Genomic DNA, 21,780 nt, shown 5'->3' with positions numbered 1-21,780 from the left:
TAATCTAAATTTGTATCTATAATGGCCTTCAGATTTTATGAGTTGTATCATTTTAAAAGTTCATCTGAGCCAAGTGCTAAAGTATTTTCAGTATTATCTTAAAGAGTGGAGGAAATAATAGTTACATCACCTTATAGGGATTTCTAAAGGCAGTTTAAAATCTTAACATTTAAAAAACTATTATTCAGCTATTTAAAAACTTCTGATATGAAGAAGGATTGATTTATGGTAGGGGCCAGGTGATAACTTACTCTATAGTCATCTTCTAACTAATTTGGTAACTCGACATTTTCTTTGGTGGATGCATAAACTATATCATGTTCTATAAAATTTTATTATTGCAGTCCAAAATGTTTTAAAATTATCCCAGGATTTGGCTAGGCACAGTGTACAGCTGGCTGTAATCCCAACACTTCGAGAGGCCAAGGCAGGTGGATCACCTGAGGTCAGGAGTTCGAGATCATCCTGGCCAATATGGTGAAACCCCAGCTCTATTAAAAACATAAAAATTAGCCTGGTGTGGTGGCACACGCCTGTAGTTTCAGCTACTCAGGAGGCTGAGGATGGAGAATCGCTTTAATCCGGGAGACGGAGGTTGCAGCGAGAAAAGATAGTGCCACTGCACTGTAGCCTGGACAACAGAGCGAGACTCTATCTCAAATAATAGTAATAATAAATACATAAAGAAATAATTTCAATCCCAGCATTTAATAAGAAATACACATTTTACAGAAGAAATTTAAACACTGTAAGAACATTTTAAAATGTATTGATTTAACAAGTATTATAGTTGATATTTAACATCTAGAAGTAGAGCCAACTAAGCAGTTTTCTGGCAGCATTATAAATGGAACAGTGTTTCTAAAAATTATGACTTTTTTTTTAAGAACTCTTTTATAAGATGAATGTTTACAAGGATGTAAACTATGTAACATTCAGTTAAATATTTAAAAAGCTGCTTCTATTAGAAACAGTAAGCTGTAAAATTGGGTATTTTTGAGAAAATCTAGATCATCTTTAAATGTCAGACATGGGGCAGTTAGCAGAATTCTCTAACATGACATCTTTTTAACCCTAGAAACTCGAAGTATGAAATCCAGTCAGAACTGATCTGATGTTGCTTTAATATAGGCCTGAGCTAGAGAGCTCTGGAGAAAGCAAGATTACTTTGGGGACAATATGGAATCTCTTGTGTCCAACTAAGTATGGTCTGGTAGCTTTGAGTTTCTAGACTACTGAACAAAAGCTGCAGCTAAGATCTGATGTTCCACTACATAATTTTCCTGAGTAATTTTAACGTAACTTTATAACATATAGGAAGAATATAAACTAAAAAAGTCTTGCATGATTAGTTGCTCTTCACTACTTAGTGTTGCTATTTAGATTTGTTCAGTCTCTTTGCTATAGTTTGGGTTAAACTAGAAGTCATTTTAGCTGAGGACTAAGTATAGGTTCGCGTGGACTATTTTTATATATTTATATACTAACTCATTTATACATCCTTAAGTGTTCTGATAAAATCATATTTTAACTGTTCTATTAAAATATCTATTATATGATTTCCAAGGCAAATTTAGAATATAGAAAAAGTCCACATAAATCAATTTCATTTCATTTCATTTATCACATGCCGACATTTAACCAAATAAATTTTAGAGAGATGCTGGAACATCTGCTAGTCTCTGATAGGGTGTTTCAAGTGAGGTAAGAACCAGCAGTTTGAAGGAAGGTTGGAGAAAAGGATTACTTTATGTCTGGTAAGACAATGTTCTTTACTAATAAAACTTTCCCACTTACTGACTTTTAGGATGCCTGAAGGAAAAAGGAAATAGGAATCATTTAAATATTAAACACATTTTTTTTTGACAACCCAAACTCATTAGATTTATCATATTCATCTGTCTACAGTGTATTTTTCCTAGGTGTGTTCTCACAGACTTCTTTGAAAAAAAGAAAGAAAAAAGGCTGAGTTATATGTAAACTAAATTTACCTATCATTATACATTTACAAGACAAAGGGCAACACAGGAAATGGGCTTCTAAGCAATTTGGAAATTATATATAACCTGAAAGTCACAAAGAAGATTAAAATTTATGTACAAAAAGTTACAAACAAAGTATAAAAACCACAAAATGGGAAAAATACTTGCAACACATAATAGACAAAAACATTAATTTATTTAATTTACAAGTTTTACAAATCACTAAGAAAAAAATGCAACTTAGTAGAAAAATAGGCAAAAGATATTAACAGTATTAACAGGCAGTCGACACAGAAAGAAAAACAAATGAAATCATGCTCAACTTCACTCATAATTAAATAAATGCAAACTAAAATAAGTTATACTTTTCAACTATGAGAGCAGTAAAGGTAAAATATTCTGATAACACACAATGTTGGCAAGTAGCAGTTGATAGAAATGTAAATTAAAACAACTTTTTGGAGGGCAATTTTGCCATATATATCAAAATTTAAAATATTTGTACTGTCTCAACTGTAATTTTATAGCTAGGAATTTAATGAATAAACTCTCAAAAATTGCAAGGTTCATTTTCCAGTGTACTCACTGATCCATTACTGGTAATAACAAAAAACGGAAAATAATCTAAATCTCCATCAGTCTGCCTAAATAAATTATTACATACCCAATCAATTCAATATTATTTAGCACTGAGCAGAAAGAATCATACATGGTGTTAAAAAAGTGAAAAAAAAAAAAACCTTTTGCATTATGATCCATTTATTTATATGAAAAAATATATATAATTTTTTTCAGGAAACAAAAGAAACAATGACGCAGATAAAACAGATCTTTAGGGAGAGGAATTAGTAGACTTCATTTTTCATTTTATATCTTCATGACTGATTTAAACTTTTATTTTGCCACATATATGTAAAAAATTTGTACATATATAACATATTTTAAATAATAGTTATTATTGTGGTACTGTTAAATAGTATTTTAAAGAAAAGAAACCACATGGATAATTGTTCACGGGCCCAGTCATTCAATATGTATGGTATAGAATTCGTATCATCCACACTGAGATACCCTTTCAAAACGATGACTGCAAAAAAATGGGTTTCCATTCTTTTTAGATGTTATTTTAAAATTCATTTCATAATAAAATCTAATACCATAGTAAAACTCATTTTTTTCCCTTTCTCCAGAAACTTTAAGCAAATACTTGAAGTTATGGTAAAGAATCTTAAAATAATGCCATTCTTGGTTCAGCCACTTGGGGAAACAGTGCATCATTATCTATTGAAGGTGAAGATATACATACTCCATGAACCAGCAATACCCTACTAAATATACACCCTAGAGAGAAATCTACTCATATATTCACCATGGTATGTGTATACAAATGTTCACAGCAGGAGTGTTTACAATAGCAAAAAATAAAAGCTAACCTCGAAACTACTAAAATAGTAATTAACATTAGAATGGCTATATTAATTATGGCATATTTGTACAATGGTATATCTATACAAAAGAATCATCCTTAGGCTTGCAGAATAAATTTTAAGGTTTGGGCATTTATAGCTCAAAAATAAAGTACAAAGACGCTGAATACAGAACTGTGTCCAAACCATCATAATAAAAATTAGTACCAGTACAGAGAAGAGATTCTGTAGTTAGGTTAGAAGATGGAACTTCTAATTACTTCTTCATTTTTAAACCTTTAATATTCATTCCTAAATTAGACTTAGCCATTCCTTTTCAAGAACATTTCCTGATATATTTCATAAACTGCAAATACTCTTAGACAATCATACTAATATATCCTTCCTATCATCATTATTCATATTCACCTAGCCTCACACAAGAACCTATAAGAAGCATAAAAAAGCATGTCAAGAGGCTAAAAACCACTACTTAACAAAACAATCTTTTTTTTTTTCCTTTTTTTCTTTGAGAAGGAGTCTCACTCTGCTGCCAGGCTGGAGCGCAGTGGCACAATCTTGGCTCACTGCAACCTCCACCTCCTGGGTTCAAGCAATTCTCCTGCCTCAGCCTCCCGAGTAGCTGGGATTACAGGCGTGTGCCACCACACCGGGCTAATTTTTGTATTTTTGGTAAAGACGGGGTTTCACCATGTTGGCCAGGCTGGTCTTGATCTCTTGACCTTGTGATCCTCCTGCCTCAGCCTTCCAAAGTGCTGGAATTTGGTGTGAGCCACCATGCCCAGCCTTTTTTTTTTTTTTCTGAGATGGGGTCTCACTCTGTCACCCAGGCTAGAGGGTAGTGGCGTGATCTTGGCTCACTAAAATCTCAAAATCTCTATCTCCTGGGCTCAATGAGTTCTCCCACCTCAGCCTCCCAAATAGCTGAGACAACAGGTGTGTGCCACCATGCATGGCTAATTTTTGTATTTTTTGCAGAGATGGGGTTTCACTCTGTTGCGCAGGCTGGTCTTGAACTCCTGAGCTCAAGCGATCCTGCTGCCTCAACCTCCCAAAGTGCTACGATTACAGGTGTGAGACATCAAGTGATACAGTTTGGCAAATCTCATCTTGAATTGTAGCTCCCATAACTCCCCCATGCTGTGGGAGGGACACGGTGGTGGAAGATAATTGAATCATAGGGGCGGTTTCCCCATACTGTTCTCCTGTTAGTGAATAAGTCTTATGAGATCTGATGGGTTTATAAGGGGAAACCCTTTCACTTGGCTCTTATTCTCATTTGCCGCCATGTAAGACGTACCTTTTGCCTTCCATCACGATTGTGAGGCCTCCCCAGCCAAGTGGAACTGTAAGTCCATTAAACCTCTTTTTATTTATAAATTACTCAGTCTCAAGTATGTCTTTATCAGCAGTGTGAAAATGAACTAATACACCATGCCTGGCCAAAACCAAAATCTTCTTAACTCATGTTCCACATTTAAACATATGGTAGCAGAGGTGAAGGAGAATGAAGTTTTGAATTGTTATAGCATACATGCACACACAGGTACACACGCACACACAAACCATTTTGTAAGAGGAACATTTCTTTTAAATGTTAGCCATGTGTTAATTTTCACTTAATATTTGTAGGAACACTTTCAGTTACATGTTTAATACAATACCATTTTAATACTAGTATTAAAAATGTTTTATAACCTTTATAACACAGGAAAACACAGGTTTCTACCAATGGGCAGAACTTGTCATCATGGGGGATTTCAGTAAAACACTATTTCCCAATCTGCCATGTACAGCCAACTGCCTAAATTTGGACCAATAAGATTTGGCATGTGTGTGTGATAGGGAGTTGTTTTCTACTCTCTACTTTTTCCTTCTCACTGACTAGATAATAGCAACAAATGAAGGCTCCTATCTTTAAATCAGACATAGAAGCCTCCTGACAAGAATGGCAGAGCTGCCTGGCCAGCTTCAGACAGGTCATTTCTAGATTGCTGTCTGAGTAAAACAGAAATGTCTGTTATTTCAGCACTGAAATTTGAAGATATTGTTATAGAAAATTTTAATGTAAAAGTCTAAATCTCAGTTAAATTATTTGTAGGAAATAGTTGAATCGTTTTCATTAGTCAAGGCAAAAATCTTTGTCATAAGAATTAGGGGATAAAGATAAAATCTTAAAAATATGTACACATGAATTGTTATGTATATGATCACGTGACATTAAAGGTCTCTTTATGCATTACATATGCGTCACATCAGTGGTCCCCAACCTTTTTGGCACCAGGGACCATTTTCTTCCACGGACTGGGGTGGTGAGGGTGGATGACTTTGGGACATTACATTTATTGTGCACTTTATTTCTATTATTACTACATTGTAATATATAGTGAAATAATTATACAACTCACCACAATGTAGAATCAGTGGGAGCCCCAAACTTGTTTTTCTGCAACTAGATGGTTCCATCTGGGGGTGATGGGAGACAGTGACAGATAATCAGGCATTAGATTCTCATAAGGAGCACACAACCTAGATGCCTCCCATGCGCAGTTCACAATAGGGTTCACGCTCCTATGAGAATCTAATACCGCTGCTGATCTGACAGGAGGTGGAGCTCAGGCAGTAATGTGAGTGATGGGGAGTGGCTGTAAATACAGATGAAGTTTCCCTTGCTTGCCTGCTGCTTATCTCCTGCTGTGCAGCCTGGTTCCTAATGGTACCGTTCTGTGGCCCAGGGGCTGGGGATCTCTGCATTATATCAAAGGTAAAAATCACACATACACAAAGACCAAGATACTTACAATAATAAATTTTCTAAATAGTTGAATGTCAACACTATGATAAACAAAACTGCAATGCAACTAACCGGAGAAAACCAATTTCGTTTAGGGTTTTTGTCCATAATACATGAAAAAGCTCTTAAAATGGGTAAAATGACAAAGAACATTGTATTAATACTGATTTTTGGTTGCAAGCCACAGAAACCAAGACTCTGGTTAACTTAGATGAAGTGAATTACTGTGAGAGTATGGGAAAGTTAAAAGAAAGAAGAAACAGATGCAGGACAAGGGAAGTAGTTCCAGAGGGTGCTGGTGGCAGGAACTACCATACAGTCTTCCCTGAGTACTGCCACTGGAATGGGCAGTTCCTTAGAAACAGACTGAGGTGGCACAGTGATGGCATAGATAAAGCATACAGAAACGGCATGGAGAAAGTTTGATGGAGAGTGCTCTCAGCAGACACAACTATAAGGAAATGAGGAAGGCAGGATTGGGCAGAGGAAGAAGCAGACTCGCAGTGAGGATGCAGCTGAAGCCTCAGTCCATCCTACAAGGTGTTCTTTGAAGTAATAGCTCTTTAGAATTGTCCCAAATAGAGTCAATGCCCTTTATATTCACCATCAGCCAGTCAGTGGCCTTGGGTTGCCCTCAGGCAAGGCAGTTCCCCAGGGAAGGAGGAAGTGAGATATAAGCAACTGAGAGTCCCACAACTGGACTTACTTTTCTGACTTTGCATCGCATCACCCAAAATTCAAAACACTTATGAGAGCCAGATTGGCACATTTGGTCATATGTTCACAATTTGGCTGGGGTAGGCAAGCTCCTCTATTATGTCCTTCCAAAACTACACACAGAGAGGTAATTCCAGTAAACAAATTACCCCCACCTCACCAAAGAAACAAAACAAAACCCAAACAAAAACAACAACAACAATTTGTATGCTATTACCACAACCAGACAGAATGGAAACCACACTTCTAGGATACAGTAATGGTCTACTCTAGATATCAATGGGCAATTCAGAAATAAAAATATATAAATGATTAATAACGTTTAAAAACTATAACCTCACTAGGAGCCAATGATTTGCAAATTAACCTTTTTTTTTTTTTTGCGCTAATCAGATTGACAAAGATTAAGAAGAAAGATTTTACTCAGACTTTATAGGGGTAGTGGAAGGCAGGCATTCAAACACAACGTTGATAGAAGGATAAACTGATAATAACCTTTCTGAAAATCAAGTCTGATATGTGTTCCAAAAGTTTTAAAAATATACATACCCTGCTATTTCACTTCTAATAATTTATCCTAAGGAAATACTCAATTAAGAAAGATATACGCACAAAGATACCCAATGTAGCACTGCTTGCTCTTATTTAAAAGGAAATAAACAGGGTTTAGAAATAGGTGATAGATTCAGTAAATTATGATAAATCACATGATGCAATATTATGAAGCCATTAGAAATCATACAATTGCAAGATATCCATTTTCATATATGGAGAAATGTTCACATTACTGGTTTTAAAAATTATAAAACATACAATAAATCATTTTGTAATACCATAAATAGGAAAATGTTATTTCAGGGTGATGGCGTTATAAGTGTTACTTCCTTTTGCTTTTTTCCTATGACTTCTATATTAATCATGTATTACTTTATAATTAGAAAGATATTTTAAATAATAAATATCTAATTACTTGACTTCTTATAGAGATTTAATTCTTGATATATAATAGGATATATATCAAGAATTACGCTATAGAATATATATCAAGAATTATATAATATGGACAATATATCAATAATTTAATATCTATATATAATATAGAATATATATTAAGAATTTTATGTCTTTAGAAATTGGTTACAATTCAACTAGGCGTGGTGGGTGTCTCAGCCTGTAATCCCAGCACTTCGGGAGGTCAAGGCAGGTGGATCACTTGAAGTCAGGAGTTTAAGACCAGCTTGGCCAACATGGTAAAACCCCATCTCTACTAAAAACACAAAAATTAACCAGGCCTGTTCGTGAGCACCTGTAATCCCAGCTATTTGGGAGGCTGAGGCAGGAGAATCACTTGAACCCGGGAGGTGGAGGTTGCAGTGAGACGAGATCATGCCACTGTACTCCAGCCTGGACAACAAAGAGACACTTAGTCTAAAAAAAAAAAAAAAAGAAATTGTTTACAATGGAATTTTAGTTCAAATCTCTTAAAAACAAGAAACATTTCTTGACTAATCAGAAGAGCTGACACTCAGGGCCATATTCAAAGTCAGCTGGTACTTCAGTTTTAAATGAAAACAATTACATGAACTGTAACAACCTGTCTTTACCTTCATAATCATGTTTTTAAAAACTGCAATATTGAACCTAATAGTTTTGGCCCACATTTAAAGGAAGATTAAATTACTTGGAAAGGGCTCAGAAGAAAGTAATAAAAATAATTACATACTTAGAAATTCAGTCCTATAATGACATGCAAGAGGAAATCATTTAGAAAATAAAACTGAAAATAACCTTACACTTTTATGGGTTACCATAACCTCTGAAGAACGAGACAAGAAGCCAAAAAATTGAATTATTATGAGAATAATTTAATTTAGTCATTAGTAAGAACATCTTATTCTTGAATAAGTATTTGAGTAATTATTAATGTCCAATGCTATGTAATAAGGACTTGTAACCACTAGGATGTATTACTAAAAATTCTTTTCTTAAAACAAAAGTGTCAAAGTTAGAATATTGTGTAAAGTAGGGGCTTATTACGTAACCCTTTAAGATCTTTTCCATATTTATGATTTTTTAAAAATTTCAGGCATCTAGAATAATTATAAAAACGTTATCTTATTTTTATGGCTTTTTAAAAGTCAAAATGGATTAATCACTAAGAAATATAAGAGGATAAAAATATTAGAGATTTTTCATTAATATTGAAGAAAATATAAGTATACAATTACTTAGGAAATGCGTTATATTTGACTCCATAAAGGGGGAGCAATTAAACTAATTATTAAGATAAGAGTACAAGTGTGTTAAATGTCAGTATCTGTATTTTAAATCTTTTTTTAAAGTATAGTGCAATGTAGTGAATGCAGACAAAACTTTCCTATAACATATTTGTACAGATTTTTTTTTTTTTAAGATGGGAGTCTTGCTATGTTGTCCAGGCTGGTCTTGAACTCTGGGGCTAAAGCAATACTCCTTGCTCAGTCTCCCTAGTAGCTGGGACTACAGGAACACACCAACTTACCAGTAACACATTAGTTTTAAGGGGCTCAGATGAAGGAAAAAAAATGGATTTAAGATGAATAAAAAAGAATAATCTTTTGTCTGGGTTTGTTCCATCTTCCAAATATGTAGCAGCAACATAATGACACAAAAAACTGCCCTAAAAATCTGTAACAGAAAAAAAAAACAGCTTATATGCTACTCAAAAAATTACCTAAATACACCTCAAAATCAAAACAAAAAGCAAAGTTAAAAACAAAACAGGACACACTTGCAAGAAAAGATATGACCTAAAGGTTGTATCTTAGCACTGTTTGGTTTTTGAATAAAATATTAAGTTTTAAACATTTATTTAATGTTTACATACATTAGGCTTTACCATACTATCAGGCACTGTTCTAAGTAGTTTACGAATAGTACTTAATGTAATCCTCATAGCTCCGTAAGAAAGCTGGATATGGTAGCTCACGCCTGTAATCCCAGCACTTTGAAAGGCCCAGGCCGGCAGACTGCTTAAGTCCAGGAGTTCAAAACCAGCTCAGGCAATATGGCCAAACCCTGTCTCTACAAAAAACAAAAAAATTAGACGGGTATGGCGGCCCGTACCTGTGGTCCCAGCTACTCAGGAGGCTGAGGTGGGAGGATCGCTTGAGCCTGGGAGATCAAGGCTGCAGTGAGCTGTGATCTTAACACTGTACTCCAGACTGGGTGACAGAGCGAGACCCTGCCTTAAAAAAAAAAAAGAAAAAGAAAAAGAAAAAAAAAGCTACCATTGTTATACCTCATTTTATAGATTAGGAAACTGAGGTACAGAGGTCACACTAGGCCAAGATCACACAACAAATAGTGGAGCTGATGGAGCTGAGATTCAAATCCAGGCAGTCTGGTGCTGGAGTCAATGTGTGTAATCACTAAGCTATTATATACAAGTAATTCCTTCACATATTAATATTTGATAACAATTTTGAACTTTGAAGTTTGCAAATATCCATAGCCTGTCAGAAGTACAAAAGTAATCACAAATAACTTTTCTAATAAAGAATTTAAATTGGAAAAGATTTCCTTGACTAGCTTTACAACAAATACATGTGTAGACAAAAGTAGGGATAAGAAAGAAAAAGACTGTTTTTTAAATGCATTTGTCATGAATTTATTACCTGGGTAAGCAAAAACACTTGAGCTATCTCTTTTGAAAGATAAAATTTAAAAATATGAATTTATACATTGTCTAGCAGAAAAGCACAGTACAATTTCAATTAATGTTTGATTCTATGACTGACTAAAATCTTTATAATATTTTTAATTAAAGAAGAAGGTGACTGGGACTTAGATAGGAAAGCAAAATCATAACATCTACTACGGAAACAAGCTTTTTTTTTTTTTTTTTGGATACAGAGTCTTACTCTGTCGCCCAGGCTAGAGTGTAGTGCTGCAGTCTTGGCTCAATGCAGCCTCTGCCTCCCAGGTTCAAGCAATTCTCACGCCTCAGCTTCCCTAGTAGCTGGGATTACAGACGCGCACCAGTACACCCAGCTAATTTTTGTATTTTTAGTAGAGACGGGGTTTCCCCATGTTGGCCAGGCTGGTCTCAAAGTCCTGGCCTCATCTGATCTGCCTGCCTTGGCCTCCCAAAGTGCTGGGATTATGGGCATGAGCTACTGTGCTAGGCCTATAAAAATGCTTCTTTAGGGTAACTTTTTTCTTTTTCCTGTAATAGGATAAGCACATTATTTCTCAAGAGAAATATCATTTACTGAATTTGAACTCTGAATGCCATCTAATAAAACAGCAAAGCCACAACCATGCAGAATGTAGGCACAGCATGTCTAACTAAAACTAACTGTAAGAAAAAAAAAGAAAAGGGAGCTGATTTCAAAGGTTCTACATGGCTTTGCACTTCACATATTCTGATGCTGCAGATTCGAGAAGTTGTACGTCTAACATAATTTATGTCTTCTTTTAGCATTTGTGAATTGAGAAGCTTGGAATAACAACTATGCAAGTCACTTCTAATCCTAAAATTCCAACTACATGAAATACATATTATTAAGTACTCAGACACACACAATGTCAAAGGCTGGCCTTGTGGCAAAAAGGAAATACAGCAAAGAAAGTCAGGTCCCCACCATGGCACTGACAGCAAGTCTGTTCTCAAGGTTAGTCTCTAAACTGACACCTGGTAAGTCTGACAATAAAATATTTGCCAACAATTAAGTAGAGGAGACCTCTCCTGAGAAATTTTTCATAAGTTTCACATACTACATTTTGATATCTCCTGGAATGTTTGTGGCCCTCCCCTTACTGGACTACTCTCTCATTTTGTTGGCTAATACATGTTACTAAAGTCAATATATATTCAACTCATTTTTCTCTGCCTCTTGGCCCAATTTAACACAGCTGATCCTGTTTTCAAATGCCTTCATCTGATTTTCTTCTTACCGCTTAGGCCACCTGCCCTTTGTAGGTCTTTTATGTGGTCATTAATGTTGGAATTACTTATTTTTTATTTAACCAAGTTTTTCATCTGTAAAATGGTACATGTAATCTTATGATTTTCTTCATAGTGTTGTGAGAATTCAGTAAGATTATGAATGTATAGATTTTGGCACAGTATCCAGGACATAAATTACTACTATCAACTCGTGGCTAGATTAGTGATATTGTGTCCTGCCTTCCCATGCTTACTCTTCCTCTTATCCACTCTTCTGCTCATAATATAACTAGTTTTATTTTTATTTATTTATTTTTTGAGGCAATGTTTCACTCTGTCACCCAGGCTGGATGCTGTGGCGCAATCATAGCTCACTACAACCTCCACCTCAAGTGATCCTCTCACCTCAGCCTCCCAGGGAGCTGGGACTACAGGTGCATGTCACCATGCCCTGCTAATTTTTGTGCTTTTTTTGGTAGAGATGGGGTTTCATCATTGTTGCCCAGGCTGGTCTTGAACTCCTGAGCTCAAGTCGTACACCTGCCTTGGCCTCCCAAGTGCTGGGATTACAGGCGTGAGCCACCTTGCCAGGCCTAGAGAGTTTTAATAAGCACAAATCTGATCATGTGCCCCTATCTATCTGGAAACCCAGTAATGCTTTTATAGGGCTTTTAGAATACAGACTCATCTCTTACTACTTGTGCTCCCTAATCCCTCCCTATGCTTTAACCAAACTGATTTCAAGCTTCTTTGATAGTTCCTGCTCACTCCATGAGGGCATTTGACCACAATATTTCCCTTGTTTGAAACCCTCTGCAAGTTACAGTTTGGTCCTAATATTCCTTTAGACCTTTGTTAAAAAGTCACTTCCGTCTTGACTAAGTCTGGCCTATTTTGCTTTTTCCTTATACCATGTTCCTCTCTCCTGGAACTTCTTTTTGCAGTTACACATTTATATGAGTGACTACTACTTATTATTACCACACATTTGTGTGTTTCCTCCAACAGACATCTCAGACTAAGCTCCTGATATTCATCCAACCCAAATCTGTTCCTTTAACCTCCTTTGCCATCTGAGGAAATAGTAATACCATTCTTCCAACTGGTCAGGTCAAAACCCTTGGACCCTCACACTTCACATCCATCAGCAAATTCTATTATGTCCCCAGAATTCAACTATTTTTCCCCATTTCCACTGCTACCCACTGTGGTCAAAGAGCTACCATCATTTCCTGGATTGCTGTAACAACTCTTAACACATCTCCTTGCTTCTCTGACTCAACCACTTATCCCTTGCCTACCTACAAGACAGCTAGATCAATCCTTAAAAAATGGCAGGTGTCATTCCTCCACTGAAACCTTCCAACAACTTGCCATCTGCCAAGGACTGTTGTGTACCCTGCCAAAGTCATACGTTGAAGCCCTAATCCTCTCCTCACACCTAGGTGACTGTATTGGAGATAGTGCTTTTAAGGAGGTAATTAAGGTTAAATGAGGTGATTAGGGTAAAGCCCTGATCCCACAGAACTTGCCCTTATAAGAAAAGGAAGAGACAACGCTCTCTTTATCATGTGAGGAGACACTGAGAAGGTACTGTCTGCAAGCCAAACAGAAAACCAGAACCTGATCATGCTGCCACTCTGATTTCATTCTTCCAGCCTGAAGAACTGTGAGAAAATATATTTCTATGCTTTGAGCCACCCAATCTATGGTATTTTGTTATGGCAGCCTGAGCTGACTAACACACCATTCTACTCAAAGTCAAGTAGATCTAATAGCCAAAAAAGGTCCTAAACATTCTAATCTATTACGGCCCGTATCCTAAGCTCTCTGATGTAACTGCCTTTGTTTCTTCCCATCTCTTAAGCAAGTTCCAGCCAAACTGGCTTACATGCAATTCCGTGAGCATGCTATGCATGCTCCTGCCTTTGGGTCTTCTTTGGTTTTTCTCGGCTTGGGACACCTTTTTTCCCAAGAATTCACATCACTCACTTCCTCACTCAAATGTTACTTTCTCAGTGAGGCCATCCTATGGAAAATTTATGATCCCCATTTCACACAAATATCCCATTTCCCTTTCCTTAGGACTCACTGCTTGGATGCTGTGTATTTTACCTATTTATCTTGTCTATTGTTTCTCTCACTAGAATGAACTCCATGAGAGATGGGATTGTCCGTTTTGCTCACTGATATATCCCGTAAATACAGAGTAGCTCACAGTAGCTGTTCAATATTTATTCAACTAAATTAATGTTGAGTTCCAATAGTGGCAGAATTCGTCGTGGAGTTGAAAGGTACTGCACAGATCATCTACTAATGCAGCAATTCCCTAGAAGAAAACTGCACTGCTTAAAGGACCGCCTCATTTTTCTGGCCTCCTCTGGTTATTATCAAAAGGAGCTTTAAAAATCCTGATGCAACAGCTGTTTTTCCCTCACCATCTTATAGAGATAATAGGCTGAAAAGTTGTGAAGTTCAAGTAAGATAATGTTTATGACAATTTTTTGAAAATTGCCTGGTTGCAGCTTTTACTTACAGCATTTGCAAACAGTTCTGCCAACTCTGTGGCTCTTTCACCATATTTCAAGTGCTTAGCAAACGATGGTGTTCGTCTCCATAAAGTCAAGTTTAAAAATACAAGGGCCAGGCGCGGTGGCTCACGCTTGTAATCCCAGCACTTGGAGAGGCCTAGGCGGGCGGATCACGAAGTCAGGAGACTAGACCATCCTGGTTAACACGGTGAAACCCGTCTCTACTAAAAATACAAAAAATTAGCCGGGCGCGGTGGCGGGCGCCTGTAGTCCCAGCTACTCAGGAGGCTGAGGCAGGAGAATGGCGTGAACCCGGGAGGCGGAGCTTGCAGTGAACCGAGATCGCGCCACTGCACTCCAGCCTGGGGAACAGAGGGAGACTCCATCTCAAAAAAAAAAAAAAAAAAAAAAAACAACAACAACAACAAAAAACCAAACAAACAAATAAAGTACATAAATAAAAACCAAGTGACTGGAGGACGCCATTGATTGATTTTACTTAGGGCTTTGGGCATAAACTAGGTTTAAAAATTTCTGCTGCTGAGAAAGTAGGAAAACAGTTATATTCCCTTACATTTTACCGAAGAGAAACTAGACCTGCAGAGGAGTACCTTTCTGTTTCTATATAAACAGAGGCATTTTGCACAACCCAAATCACGCAGAAACCTCCTGGTAAGGACTTCACGGGTAGTTATTGCCGGCATTGTATTCTGAGAGATGAGCTTCATATCACTTCTGGAAATGCCTTAAATTAAAACTCATCTTGAAACAACATGACGTCTCAACGAGGCTGCCTTCTCACCTTGGAACATCAGCTTTTAAAATAAAGGTGTCATCAGAAGTGTGGAGACACCCACTGCATCACAACTGGAATCAATCTCTGGTTATGCTAACCTAGGTCTGCCGAGCAGGGTAAGTCTACTGCTCGAAAGCGGCACAGAGGAAATCCTCCCACCCCTGGGTTCAGGCCCGGAGTTACGAGCGGAGATTTCCGGCGGCGTGCCAGAGCCCAGAGCAAACCCGGCTGGGGAACGCACCTCGCCCGCGGCTCCGGAAGCGGCTGCGGCCCCGACCGGAAAGCCCCCAGCATCGCCCGCAGGAATAGCTGCGAGCCTGCGGCTCCAGCCCGGCCTCGGGTACCACGCGCCTAGTGGGAAGCGGCACTGACGCCTGCAGCATCTCGCGAGATTTCCGGCTCAGCCCAAGTACTGCGAGTTCATCAAAGAGGAGAAAAAAAAAAAAAAAAAAAAAAAAGCCAGCGGGCGAGAGCCTCTGAAGTCGTGGCTGGGGCGCTGGGGTGGCAGCTTCCGCGGGAGCATCAGCTACCGGCGTGAGGCAAGGCAGGGCCAGCGCGCCGTTCGCAGCCCCGTTGCCTGGGCTGCCGGTTCACTGACGCGCGGCCCCCGGGTGGAGAGAGGGGAGGCGGCCTGGGAGCCCGCTCCTTTTCGCCGCAGAGCGCGGCGGGGGAGGGAGGTGAAGGCGTGGGAGGAGGGCGACGGAAGAGGAGGTAGCGGCGTGGAGATCCTCCCGGCGACATCACCGAGGCGGAGGGCGGCCGCGCCTGCTCCCAGATCGCGCCGTTCGTGCTGCCCGCACTGCCCGAGGCCCGGCGCGGGCTGGCTGGCCGCGATCCTGGCACCGGCCGCTTTCGCGTGGGGTCGCGCAGGAGCAGCGGAGGGCCGGATCGCTGAGTGAGCGTCAGCCGCGCGCCGCTGCGGGACCGTGGGTGGGCGGGCTGAGAGGCGGAGGAGCCTCCGGCCCCGCCTCCCGCGTGCTGCTGCCGGAGCCGCAGCAGCCACAGCCCCGCCGAGGCTTTAAACAGCGGGGCCCGCCCCGCGCCCGCCACACTCGCGCGCTCGCTTGGCTGCCAGTGGCGTCTGTGCCGTCCCAGCTAGCGGCGGCCAGCGGGCGGCGGGGAGAAAGACTTCCTCACCTGGTCTTGCGGCCGTGGCCACCGCCGGCCAGGGGTGCGGAGGGCGTGCTGCCGGAGACGTCCGCCGGGCTCTGCAGTTCCGCCGGGGGTCGGGCAGCGATGGAGCCGGTGCCCACGGCGCCCTCCTCCGGCGCCCCGGGACTGGCCGGGGTCGGGGAGACGCCGCCAGCCGCTGCGCTGGCCGCCGCCAGGGTGGAACTGCCCGGCACGGCTGTGCCCTCGGTGCCGGAGGATGCTGCGCCCGCGAGTCGGGACGGCGGCGGGGTCCGCGGGGAGGGCGCTGCGGCGGCCGGGGACGGGCTGGGCAGACCCTTGGGGCCCACCCCGAGCCAGAGCCGTTTCCAGGTGGACTTGGTTTCCGAGAACGCCGGGCGGGCCGCTGCTGCTGCGGCGGCGGCGGCGGCAGCGGCGGCGGCTGGTGCTGGGGCGGGGGCCAAGCAGACCCCTGCGGACGGGGAAGGCGGCGGCGAGAGCGGGCCGGCTAAAGGCAGCGAGGAAGCCAAGGGCCGCTTCCGCGTGAACTTCGTGGACCCGGCTGCCTCCTCGTCGGCTGAAGACAGCCTGTCGGATGCTGCCGGGGTCGGTGGCGACGGGCCCAACGTGAGCTTCCAGAACGGCGGGGACACGGTGCTGAGCGAGGGCAGCAGCCTGCACTCCGGCGGCGGCGGCAGTGGGCACCACCAGCACTACTATTATGATACCCACACCAACACCTACTACCTGCGCACCTTCGGCCACAACACCATGGACGCTGTGCCCAGGATCGATCACTACCGGCACACAGCCGCGCAGCTGGGCGAGAAGCTGCTCCGGCCTAGCCTGGCGGAGCTCCATGACGAGCTGGAAAAGGTGAGCTCGCCCGGCCCTCCCTTCTTCCCCAGCCCCTGGTGCATGCCGACCGCGGGATGTGGCTGCAGACTCTTCCCGAGTTGAGGTGGCAGGAGTAGACATGCACGACTTGCTGGCATCTCTGGATTCAGCTGTCAAGGGTGGAATTGCAGAGGAATGTAACTTAATCTCTTAAAAAGTTTGTAGCGGGTTTGGCTAGTTAAGTGATACTGGAGGGCTGCTTTTAACAACCTTCCCCATCCAGTTAGGTATCTCGTGTGCACTTTGTTTCCCACCCACGCTTAACAGTCACCACCCCTCTGAATGACAGTTGTGTTTGTGGGCCCTTGAGAAGAGAAGGTGCAGGAGGTTTAGGTGAGGACCTCTCTCGGAAGAGGTTGGAGAGCACCTACCATCTGTGTCGTTTTAAAAGATTGTGTTGTGTGGCTTATGTACGCCTATTAGGGATCCCAACAGTGGGAATGTTGGTGTTGGAAGGAAAATCTTAACAGGGTGTGTTTGTGGTCTATGAGTTATTAAAGCTTAATTCTTGCAATCTTGAATATGCAAAGGATCATAGAAATCTTAAATCTTGGGACACTCTGTTCCTGATAATGGCATGACTCTTTTTTTTTTTTTTTTTTTTTTTTTTTTTTTTTTTTGCAATGAAAACGTTTTGGGAGAGGTATATTTAAAAAATTAGGGAGAGGGGCGAGTCTTTAAAGAAAAAAGGGAAACGGGAGAATTGGTTTTTCTGTAGAAGATGACCTGGAAGACCTCTGGGGTCTTTACAATAAGCAGTTACACTTTGTAAACAGAAAACCATCCCCATAAACTCATTGATTTTTGTAATTCTGTTTTTTTATGGTCACATAAGACTGTTATTTCTTCAGTGTTCAATATAATTGTTTTGAGATAACATTTATGCTTTTGAAATTTCATTAATGTTTAACTTTTTTATGAGCCGGAATTACTTGAAGTCTTCCTTTACAAGTGTGTAATGACTACATTGATGGAATTTTGTAAACGCCAGAGGATAGTACCACATAGGTTGAAATGATCATAGTGTGGAAAAGTTTAAATCCAGTGTGTGATTTCTTTTGGATATGATTATTTGATCTCATACAGTGATTTCATACAAGACTGTACTTGTCCCAGTGTTTGATAATGTAACATTCACACAGAGGTAATTACAGAGGCCCCAACTCTTACAGCTTATTGATTGTTTAAAAGCCTGAGATCATTTAGCTTTAGATAATATTATTGTTCCATTGTGGTATTTTATCATAATCAGAAGCAAAACAATGTCTAAAACATTTTATATTCATACTTCTGTAGTTTCTATCAAGTCTATTTTTTCTTTTCAAAACCCAAAAATCATTGTAGACAAAAGTAGATATGAAGCTAGCAATTTTCCTTTTCTTAGGACGTATTTACTAATGAAAATATTATACAGATATATTTTAGATTTATTTTACCAAAGCTAAGTAGGTGAGCAGTAAAGTGATCTGTATTTACCCATAAGTTTTAGAAAGACATCCAGTTGAAAGGTATATATCTTGAGCATATATGCTTCCTATGGAAGTTTTTGGTATTTTGTATTAAATTATCTCAGTAACAAAGCACTTAAAGTTCTCCAAAGCTTTAGATTTGTGTGTCTTTGTGTTTTTCGCTTGGCTTTTTGGTTCAAAGTGTCTAAAAAACAACACCTGTATTGTTTGTTGTACGGCAGTTGAAGAAATCACCCAACCTCTCAGCTTCAGCTTTTCAGGGTTATTATGAAGATTAGAAAAAAAGTGCAATAAAAGTGACCATGTTCAGTGCCTGGAAAATAATAGCTAGTTGTTATTTCCCTCTTATATTGGCCCTTCAGAAGACTCCAGGATCTCAATTTTAGATTCTCTTAATTCTTATGTTATTAGATGAATATAGTATATAAAATGTTATGTTCAGTTTCATTTATGCAACAGGTAGTTTAATTCTTTATAGTTTTTTACCTTCTGCCACTCATAATCTTTATGGCCACTGTTTTATTGGCTTAACTAATAACTACATGTTGAAGATAATTTTGGTTAGAATTTTAGCAGATGGATTAAAGAAATGGGTGTTAAGTAGTACAATTATGACTATACACCACTGTCGAAAGAGGGGCAGACAGTAGGGGTGATAACAGGTTGGCTGGATTCCCAGAAGTTGTCCCTTACTCTGTCTAAATTGACTTCCACTTCTCTAACACCTCTAATGCTTCTAGCCTTCAGTGAATTATAATATTTAGAATTTTTATAACACCTAATTCTAGCAGTCGATTGATTGACATATACTCTACTTTGGTCTACTAAGTGCGTAATTATCTACCATGGGACTAACTCTGTGTTGGGAACTGTAGAAGAACAAAAGAAAGTAAAAGACTTCAGAAACTTGTTAGGGAAAAGGACTGGATTGTCTTTCCTCCAGTTGAATTCCTTTCATTATCCATCACTGACTTTAAAAGTATTTTATCTAGATGTCCAACTGTAGGGGAATAGATAAATATCCTTGGCACATCTTGCTATATTGTATAGCCATTCTAGGACCAGTAGGTATGAGTTCTCCATTTATTAAATAGTTATTGGGGAAGGTGGTATCTTAGATGTTGACAACATGGTTGTGACACTGTGGGATTACACGGTGATTAGCAAACCAGTTACTGCTTCTGCCTAGACAGACATTAACAAAATAGTTGGACAAATAATATAGTTAATAACTGTTTTTTAAGTATTATGAAAGAAAAGGATACTTGTAAAGATGTAATAGGACCTAATTTTAATTGGGTTTTGGGAAGGCGTTTTTTTTTTTGAGAAGTATGACATTGAAGCTGAGACCTGAAGGGTAAGTTGATGATTGGGTGGAATGACAGTCCAGACCAAAAGGACAGCGTACGTGAAGGTAATGGGGTGAGAAAAAGTGGTATATTCACATAACTAAAAGGAGCTCAGTGTCTTTCATTATAAATGTAGTGGGACACTATTGAAGAATTTTGTGTGGGGTAGCCACCTGATCCATTTTGTTTTAACATCTTTAGGCTCTGGGTGGAGAATGGATTGGCAGGGGCAAGAATGGAAGCAAAGAGACTCAAGTGATTACTGTGGTCTGGGTGACAAATAGTAAAGGTTGGTGGCAGAAAGGATGGGATGTGCGGGTGAGATAGAAGCTGACTTCTAGATTTTGAACTTGAGAAACTTAATAGATGTTGGTACCGTTGCTTGAGGTGAGAAAGATTGGAGGAGGAATAGATTCGGTGGTTGGGAGAAGTTTGTATTTGAGACTATTCTGTTTGAGTAGCCTGTAAAGACAAAGACAACTTATTCCAAGAGTCATGGAGGAGGCAGTGTATATATATATATATATAGAGAGAGAGAGAGAGAGAGAGAGCATATATATATACACATACACACACACTCGTATATTTACATATAAAGGTTTGGTTGCTTAAAGTCATGCACTAAATTACTTAGGGAGAGTGACAGATAAGAGAACAGAAAATAGGGTCTGACATTGGACTTCGAGATTGTTTAAAGGTCTGTTAGAGATTGAGGAGCCACTAGCAAAGGAAATTAAGGAAGAGCTGCCATACTGTCAAATAGCCTGGAGAGCAGTGTTGGGGGAAACTGAGAGAAAATAGTTTTTAGAAAGGCAGAAACTCTTCAAAGCTGATGCCAGGAATTGGTTTAAAAATGTATATATGTACACACACAGAGTGAAAAATCAAAGTATGGATTTTTGGCCCTACAGGAAGAAATAAAAGGTGGAGGGTAACAAGAAAGTATTTGATGGACATCTTCAACATGTATGATGGAATGCAAGATTATCAAATGTGGAAAGTGGAGTGGTGGACAATCCATACTAGCTCTTACTGAATTTAAAGCATTATTAAAATAATTTTTTGTTTTTGTTTTTTGTTTTTTTGTTGTTTTTGTTTTTGTTTTACTATTTTGACCAGTAAACCATAATTTCTAGTATTTTTGTTTTTAAAGGTAGCATTATTGTTGCAGTTGTCCTTGGGCCAAGGCTTTGGAGCCTTTTGCTGGTGGTATGTCAAGGGTTTCTATATGGTTCCTCTATTTTTGCCTTTCTCGTTAACAAGGGGAAAGGTCAAGGGAGCAACTATATTGTCTTTCATGGTGTCACTCTGCTTGTTGGATTTTCATTAATTCCTAAGAAATAGGTCTTATACACATTTTACTCAAGATGAAATGGGCTAATAGAAACAGAAGAAATTGGCCAGGTGTGGTGGCTTACCCCTGTAATCCCAGCACTTTGGGAGGCCAAGGCGGGTGGATCACCTGAGGTCAGAAGTTCAAGACGAGCCTTACCAACATGGTGAAACCCTGTCTCTACTAAAAATACAGAATTAGCCAGGTGTGGTGGCACATGCCTGTAATCCTAGCTATTCAGGAGGCTGAGGCAGGAGAATAACTTGAACCCGGGAGGTGGAGGTTGCAGTGAGCCAAATTGCGCCATTGCACTCCAGCCTGGGCAACAAGAGCAAAGCTCCATCTCAAAAAAAAAAAAAAAAAAAAAAAAGAAAGAAAGAAAAGAAAAGAAACAAGAAATTGCTTAACAGCCATTTTTACAGAAAATACAGCTGGAGGACAGGCA

At 39.8% G+C, this 21,780-nt stretch overlaps 2 protein-coding genes across 3 annotated transcripts in view; both read left to right on the top strand.

Moving 5' to 3' along the window:
* Window positions 1-21,780, top strand: part of ISOC1 (isochorismatase domain containing 1) — a 1,173,170-nt gene that overhangs the window by 139,610 nt on the left and 1,011,780 nt on the right. The window lies entirely within an intron of this gene.
* Window positions 16,226-21,780, top strand: part of SLC12A2 (solute carrier family 12 member 2) — a 103,546-nt gene continuing 97,991 nt past the window's right edge. For both annotated transcript variants that reach the window (XM_050795751.1, XM_050795750.1), the window contains exon 1: window positions 16,226-17,163. In XM_050795751.1, coding sequence (XP_050651708.1) covers window positions 16,414-17,163 — 750 coding nt within the window. In that variant the 5' untranslated portion in view covers window positions 16,226-16,413. The remainder of the gene's footprint in view (window positions 17,164-21,780) is intronic.

This window comes from Macaca thibetana, chromosome 6 (assembly GCF_024542745.1).
Source record: "Macaca thibetana thibetana isolate TM-01 chromosome 6, ASM2454274v1, whole genome shotgun sequence".
In the NCBI taxonomy this organism is placed as follows: Eukaryota; Metazoa; Chordata; class Mammalia; order Primates; family Cercopithecidae; genus Macaca; species Macaca thibetana.
The sequence above is the reverse complement of the archived record's forward strand: the minus strand, read 5'-3'. Positions and strand labels throughout refer to the sequence as shown.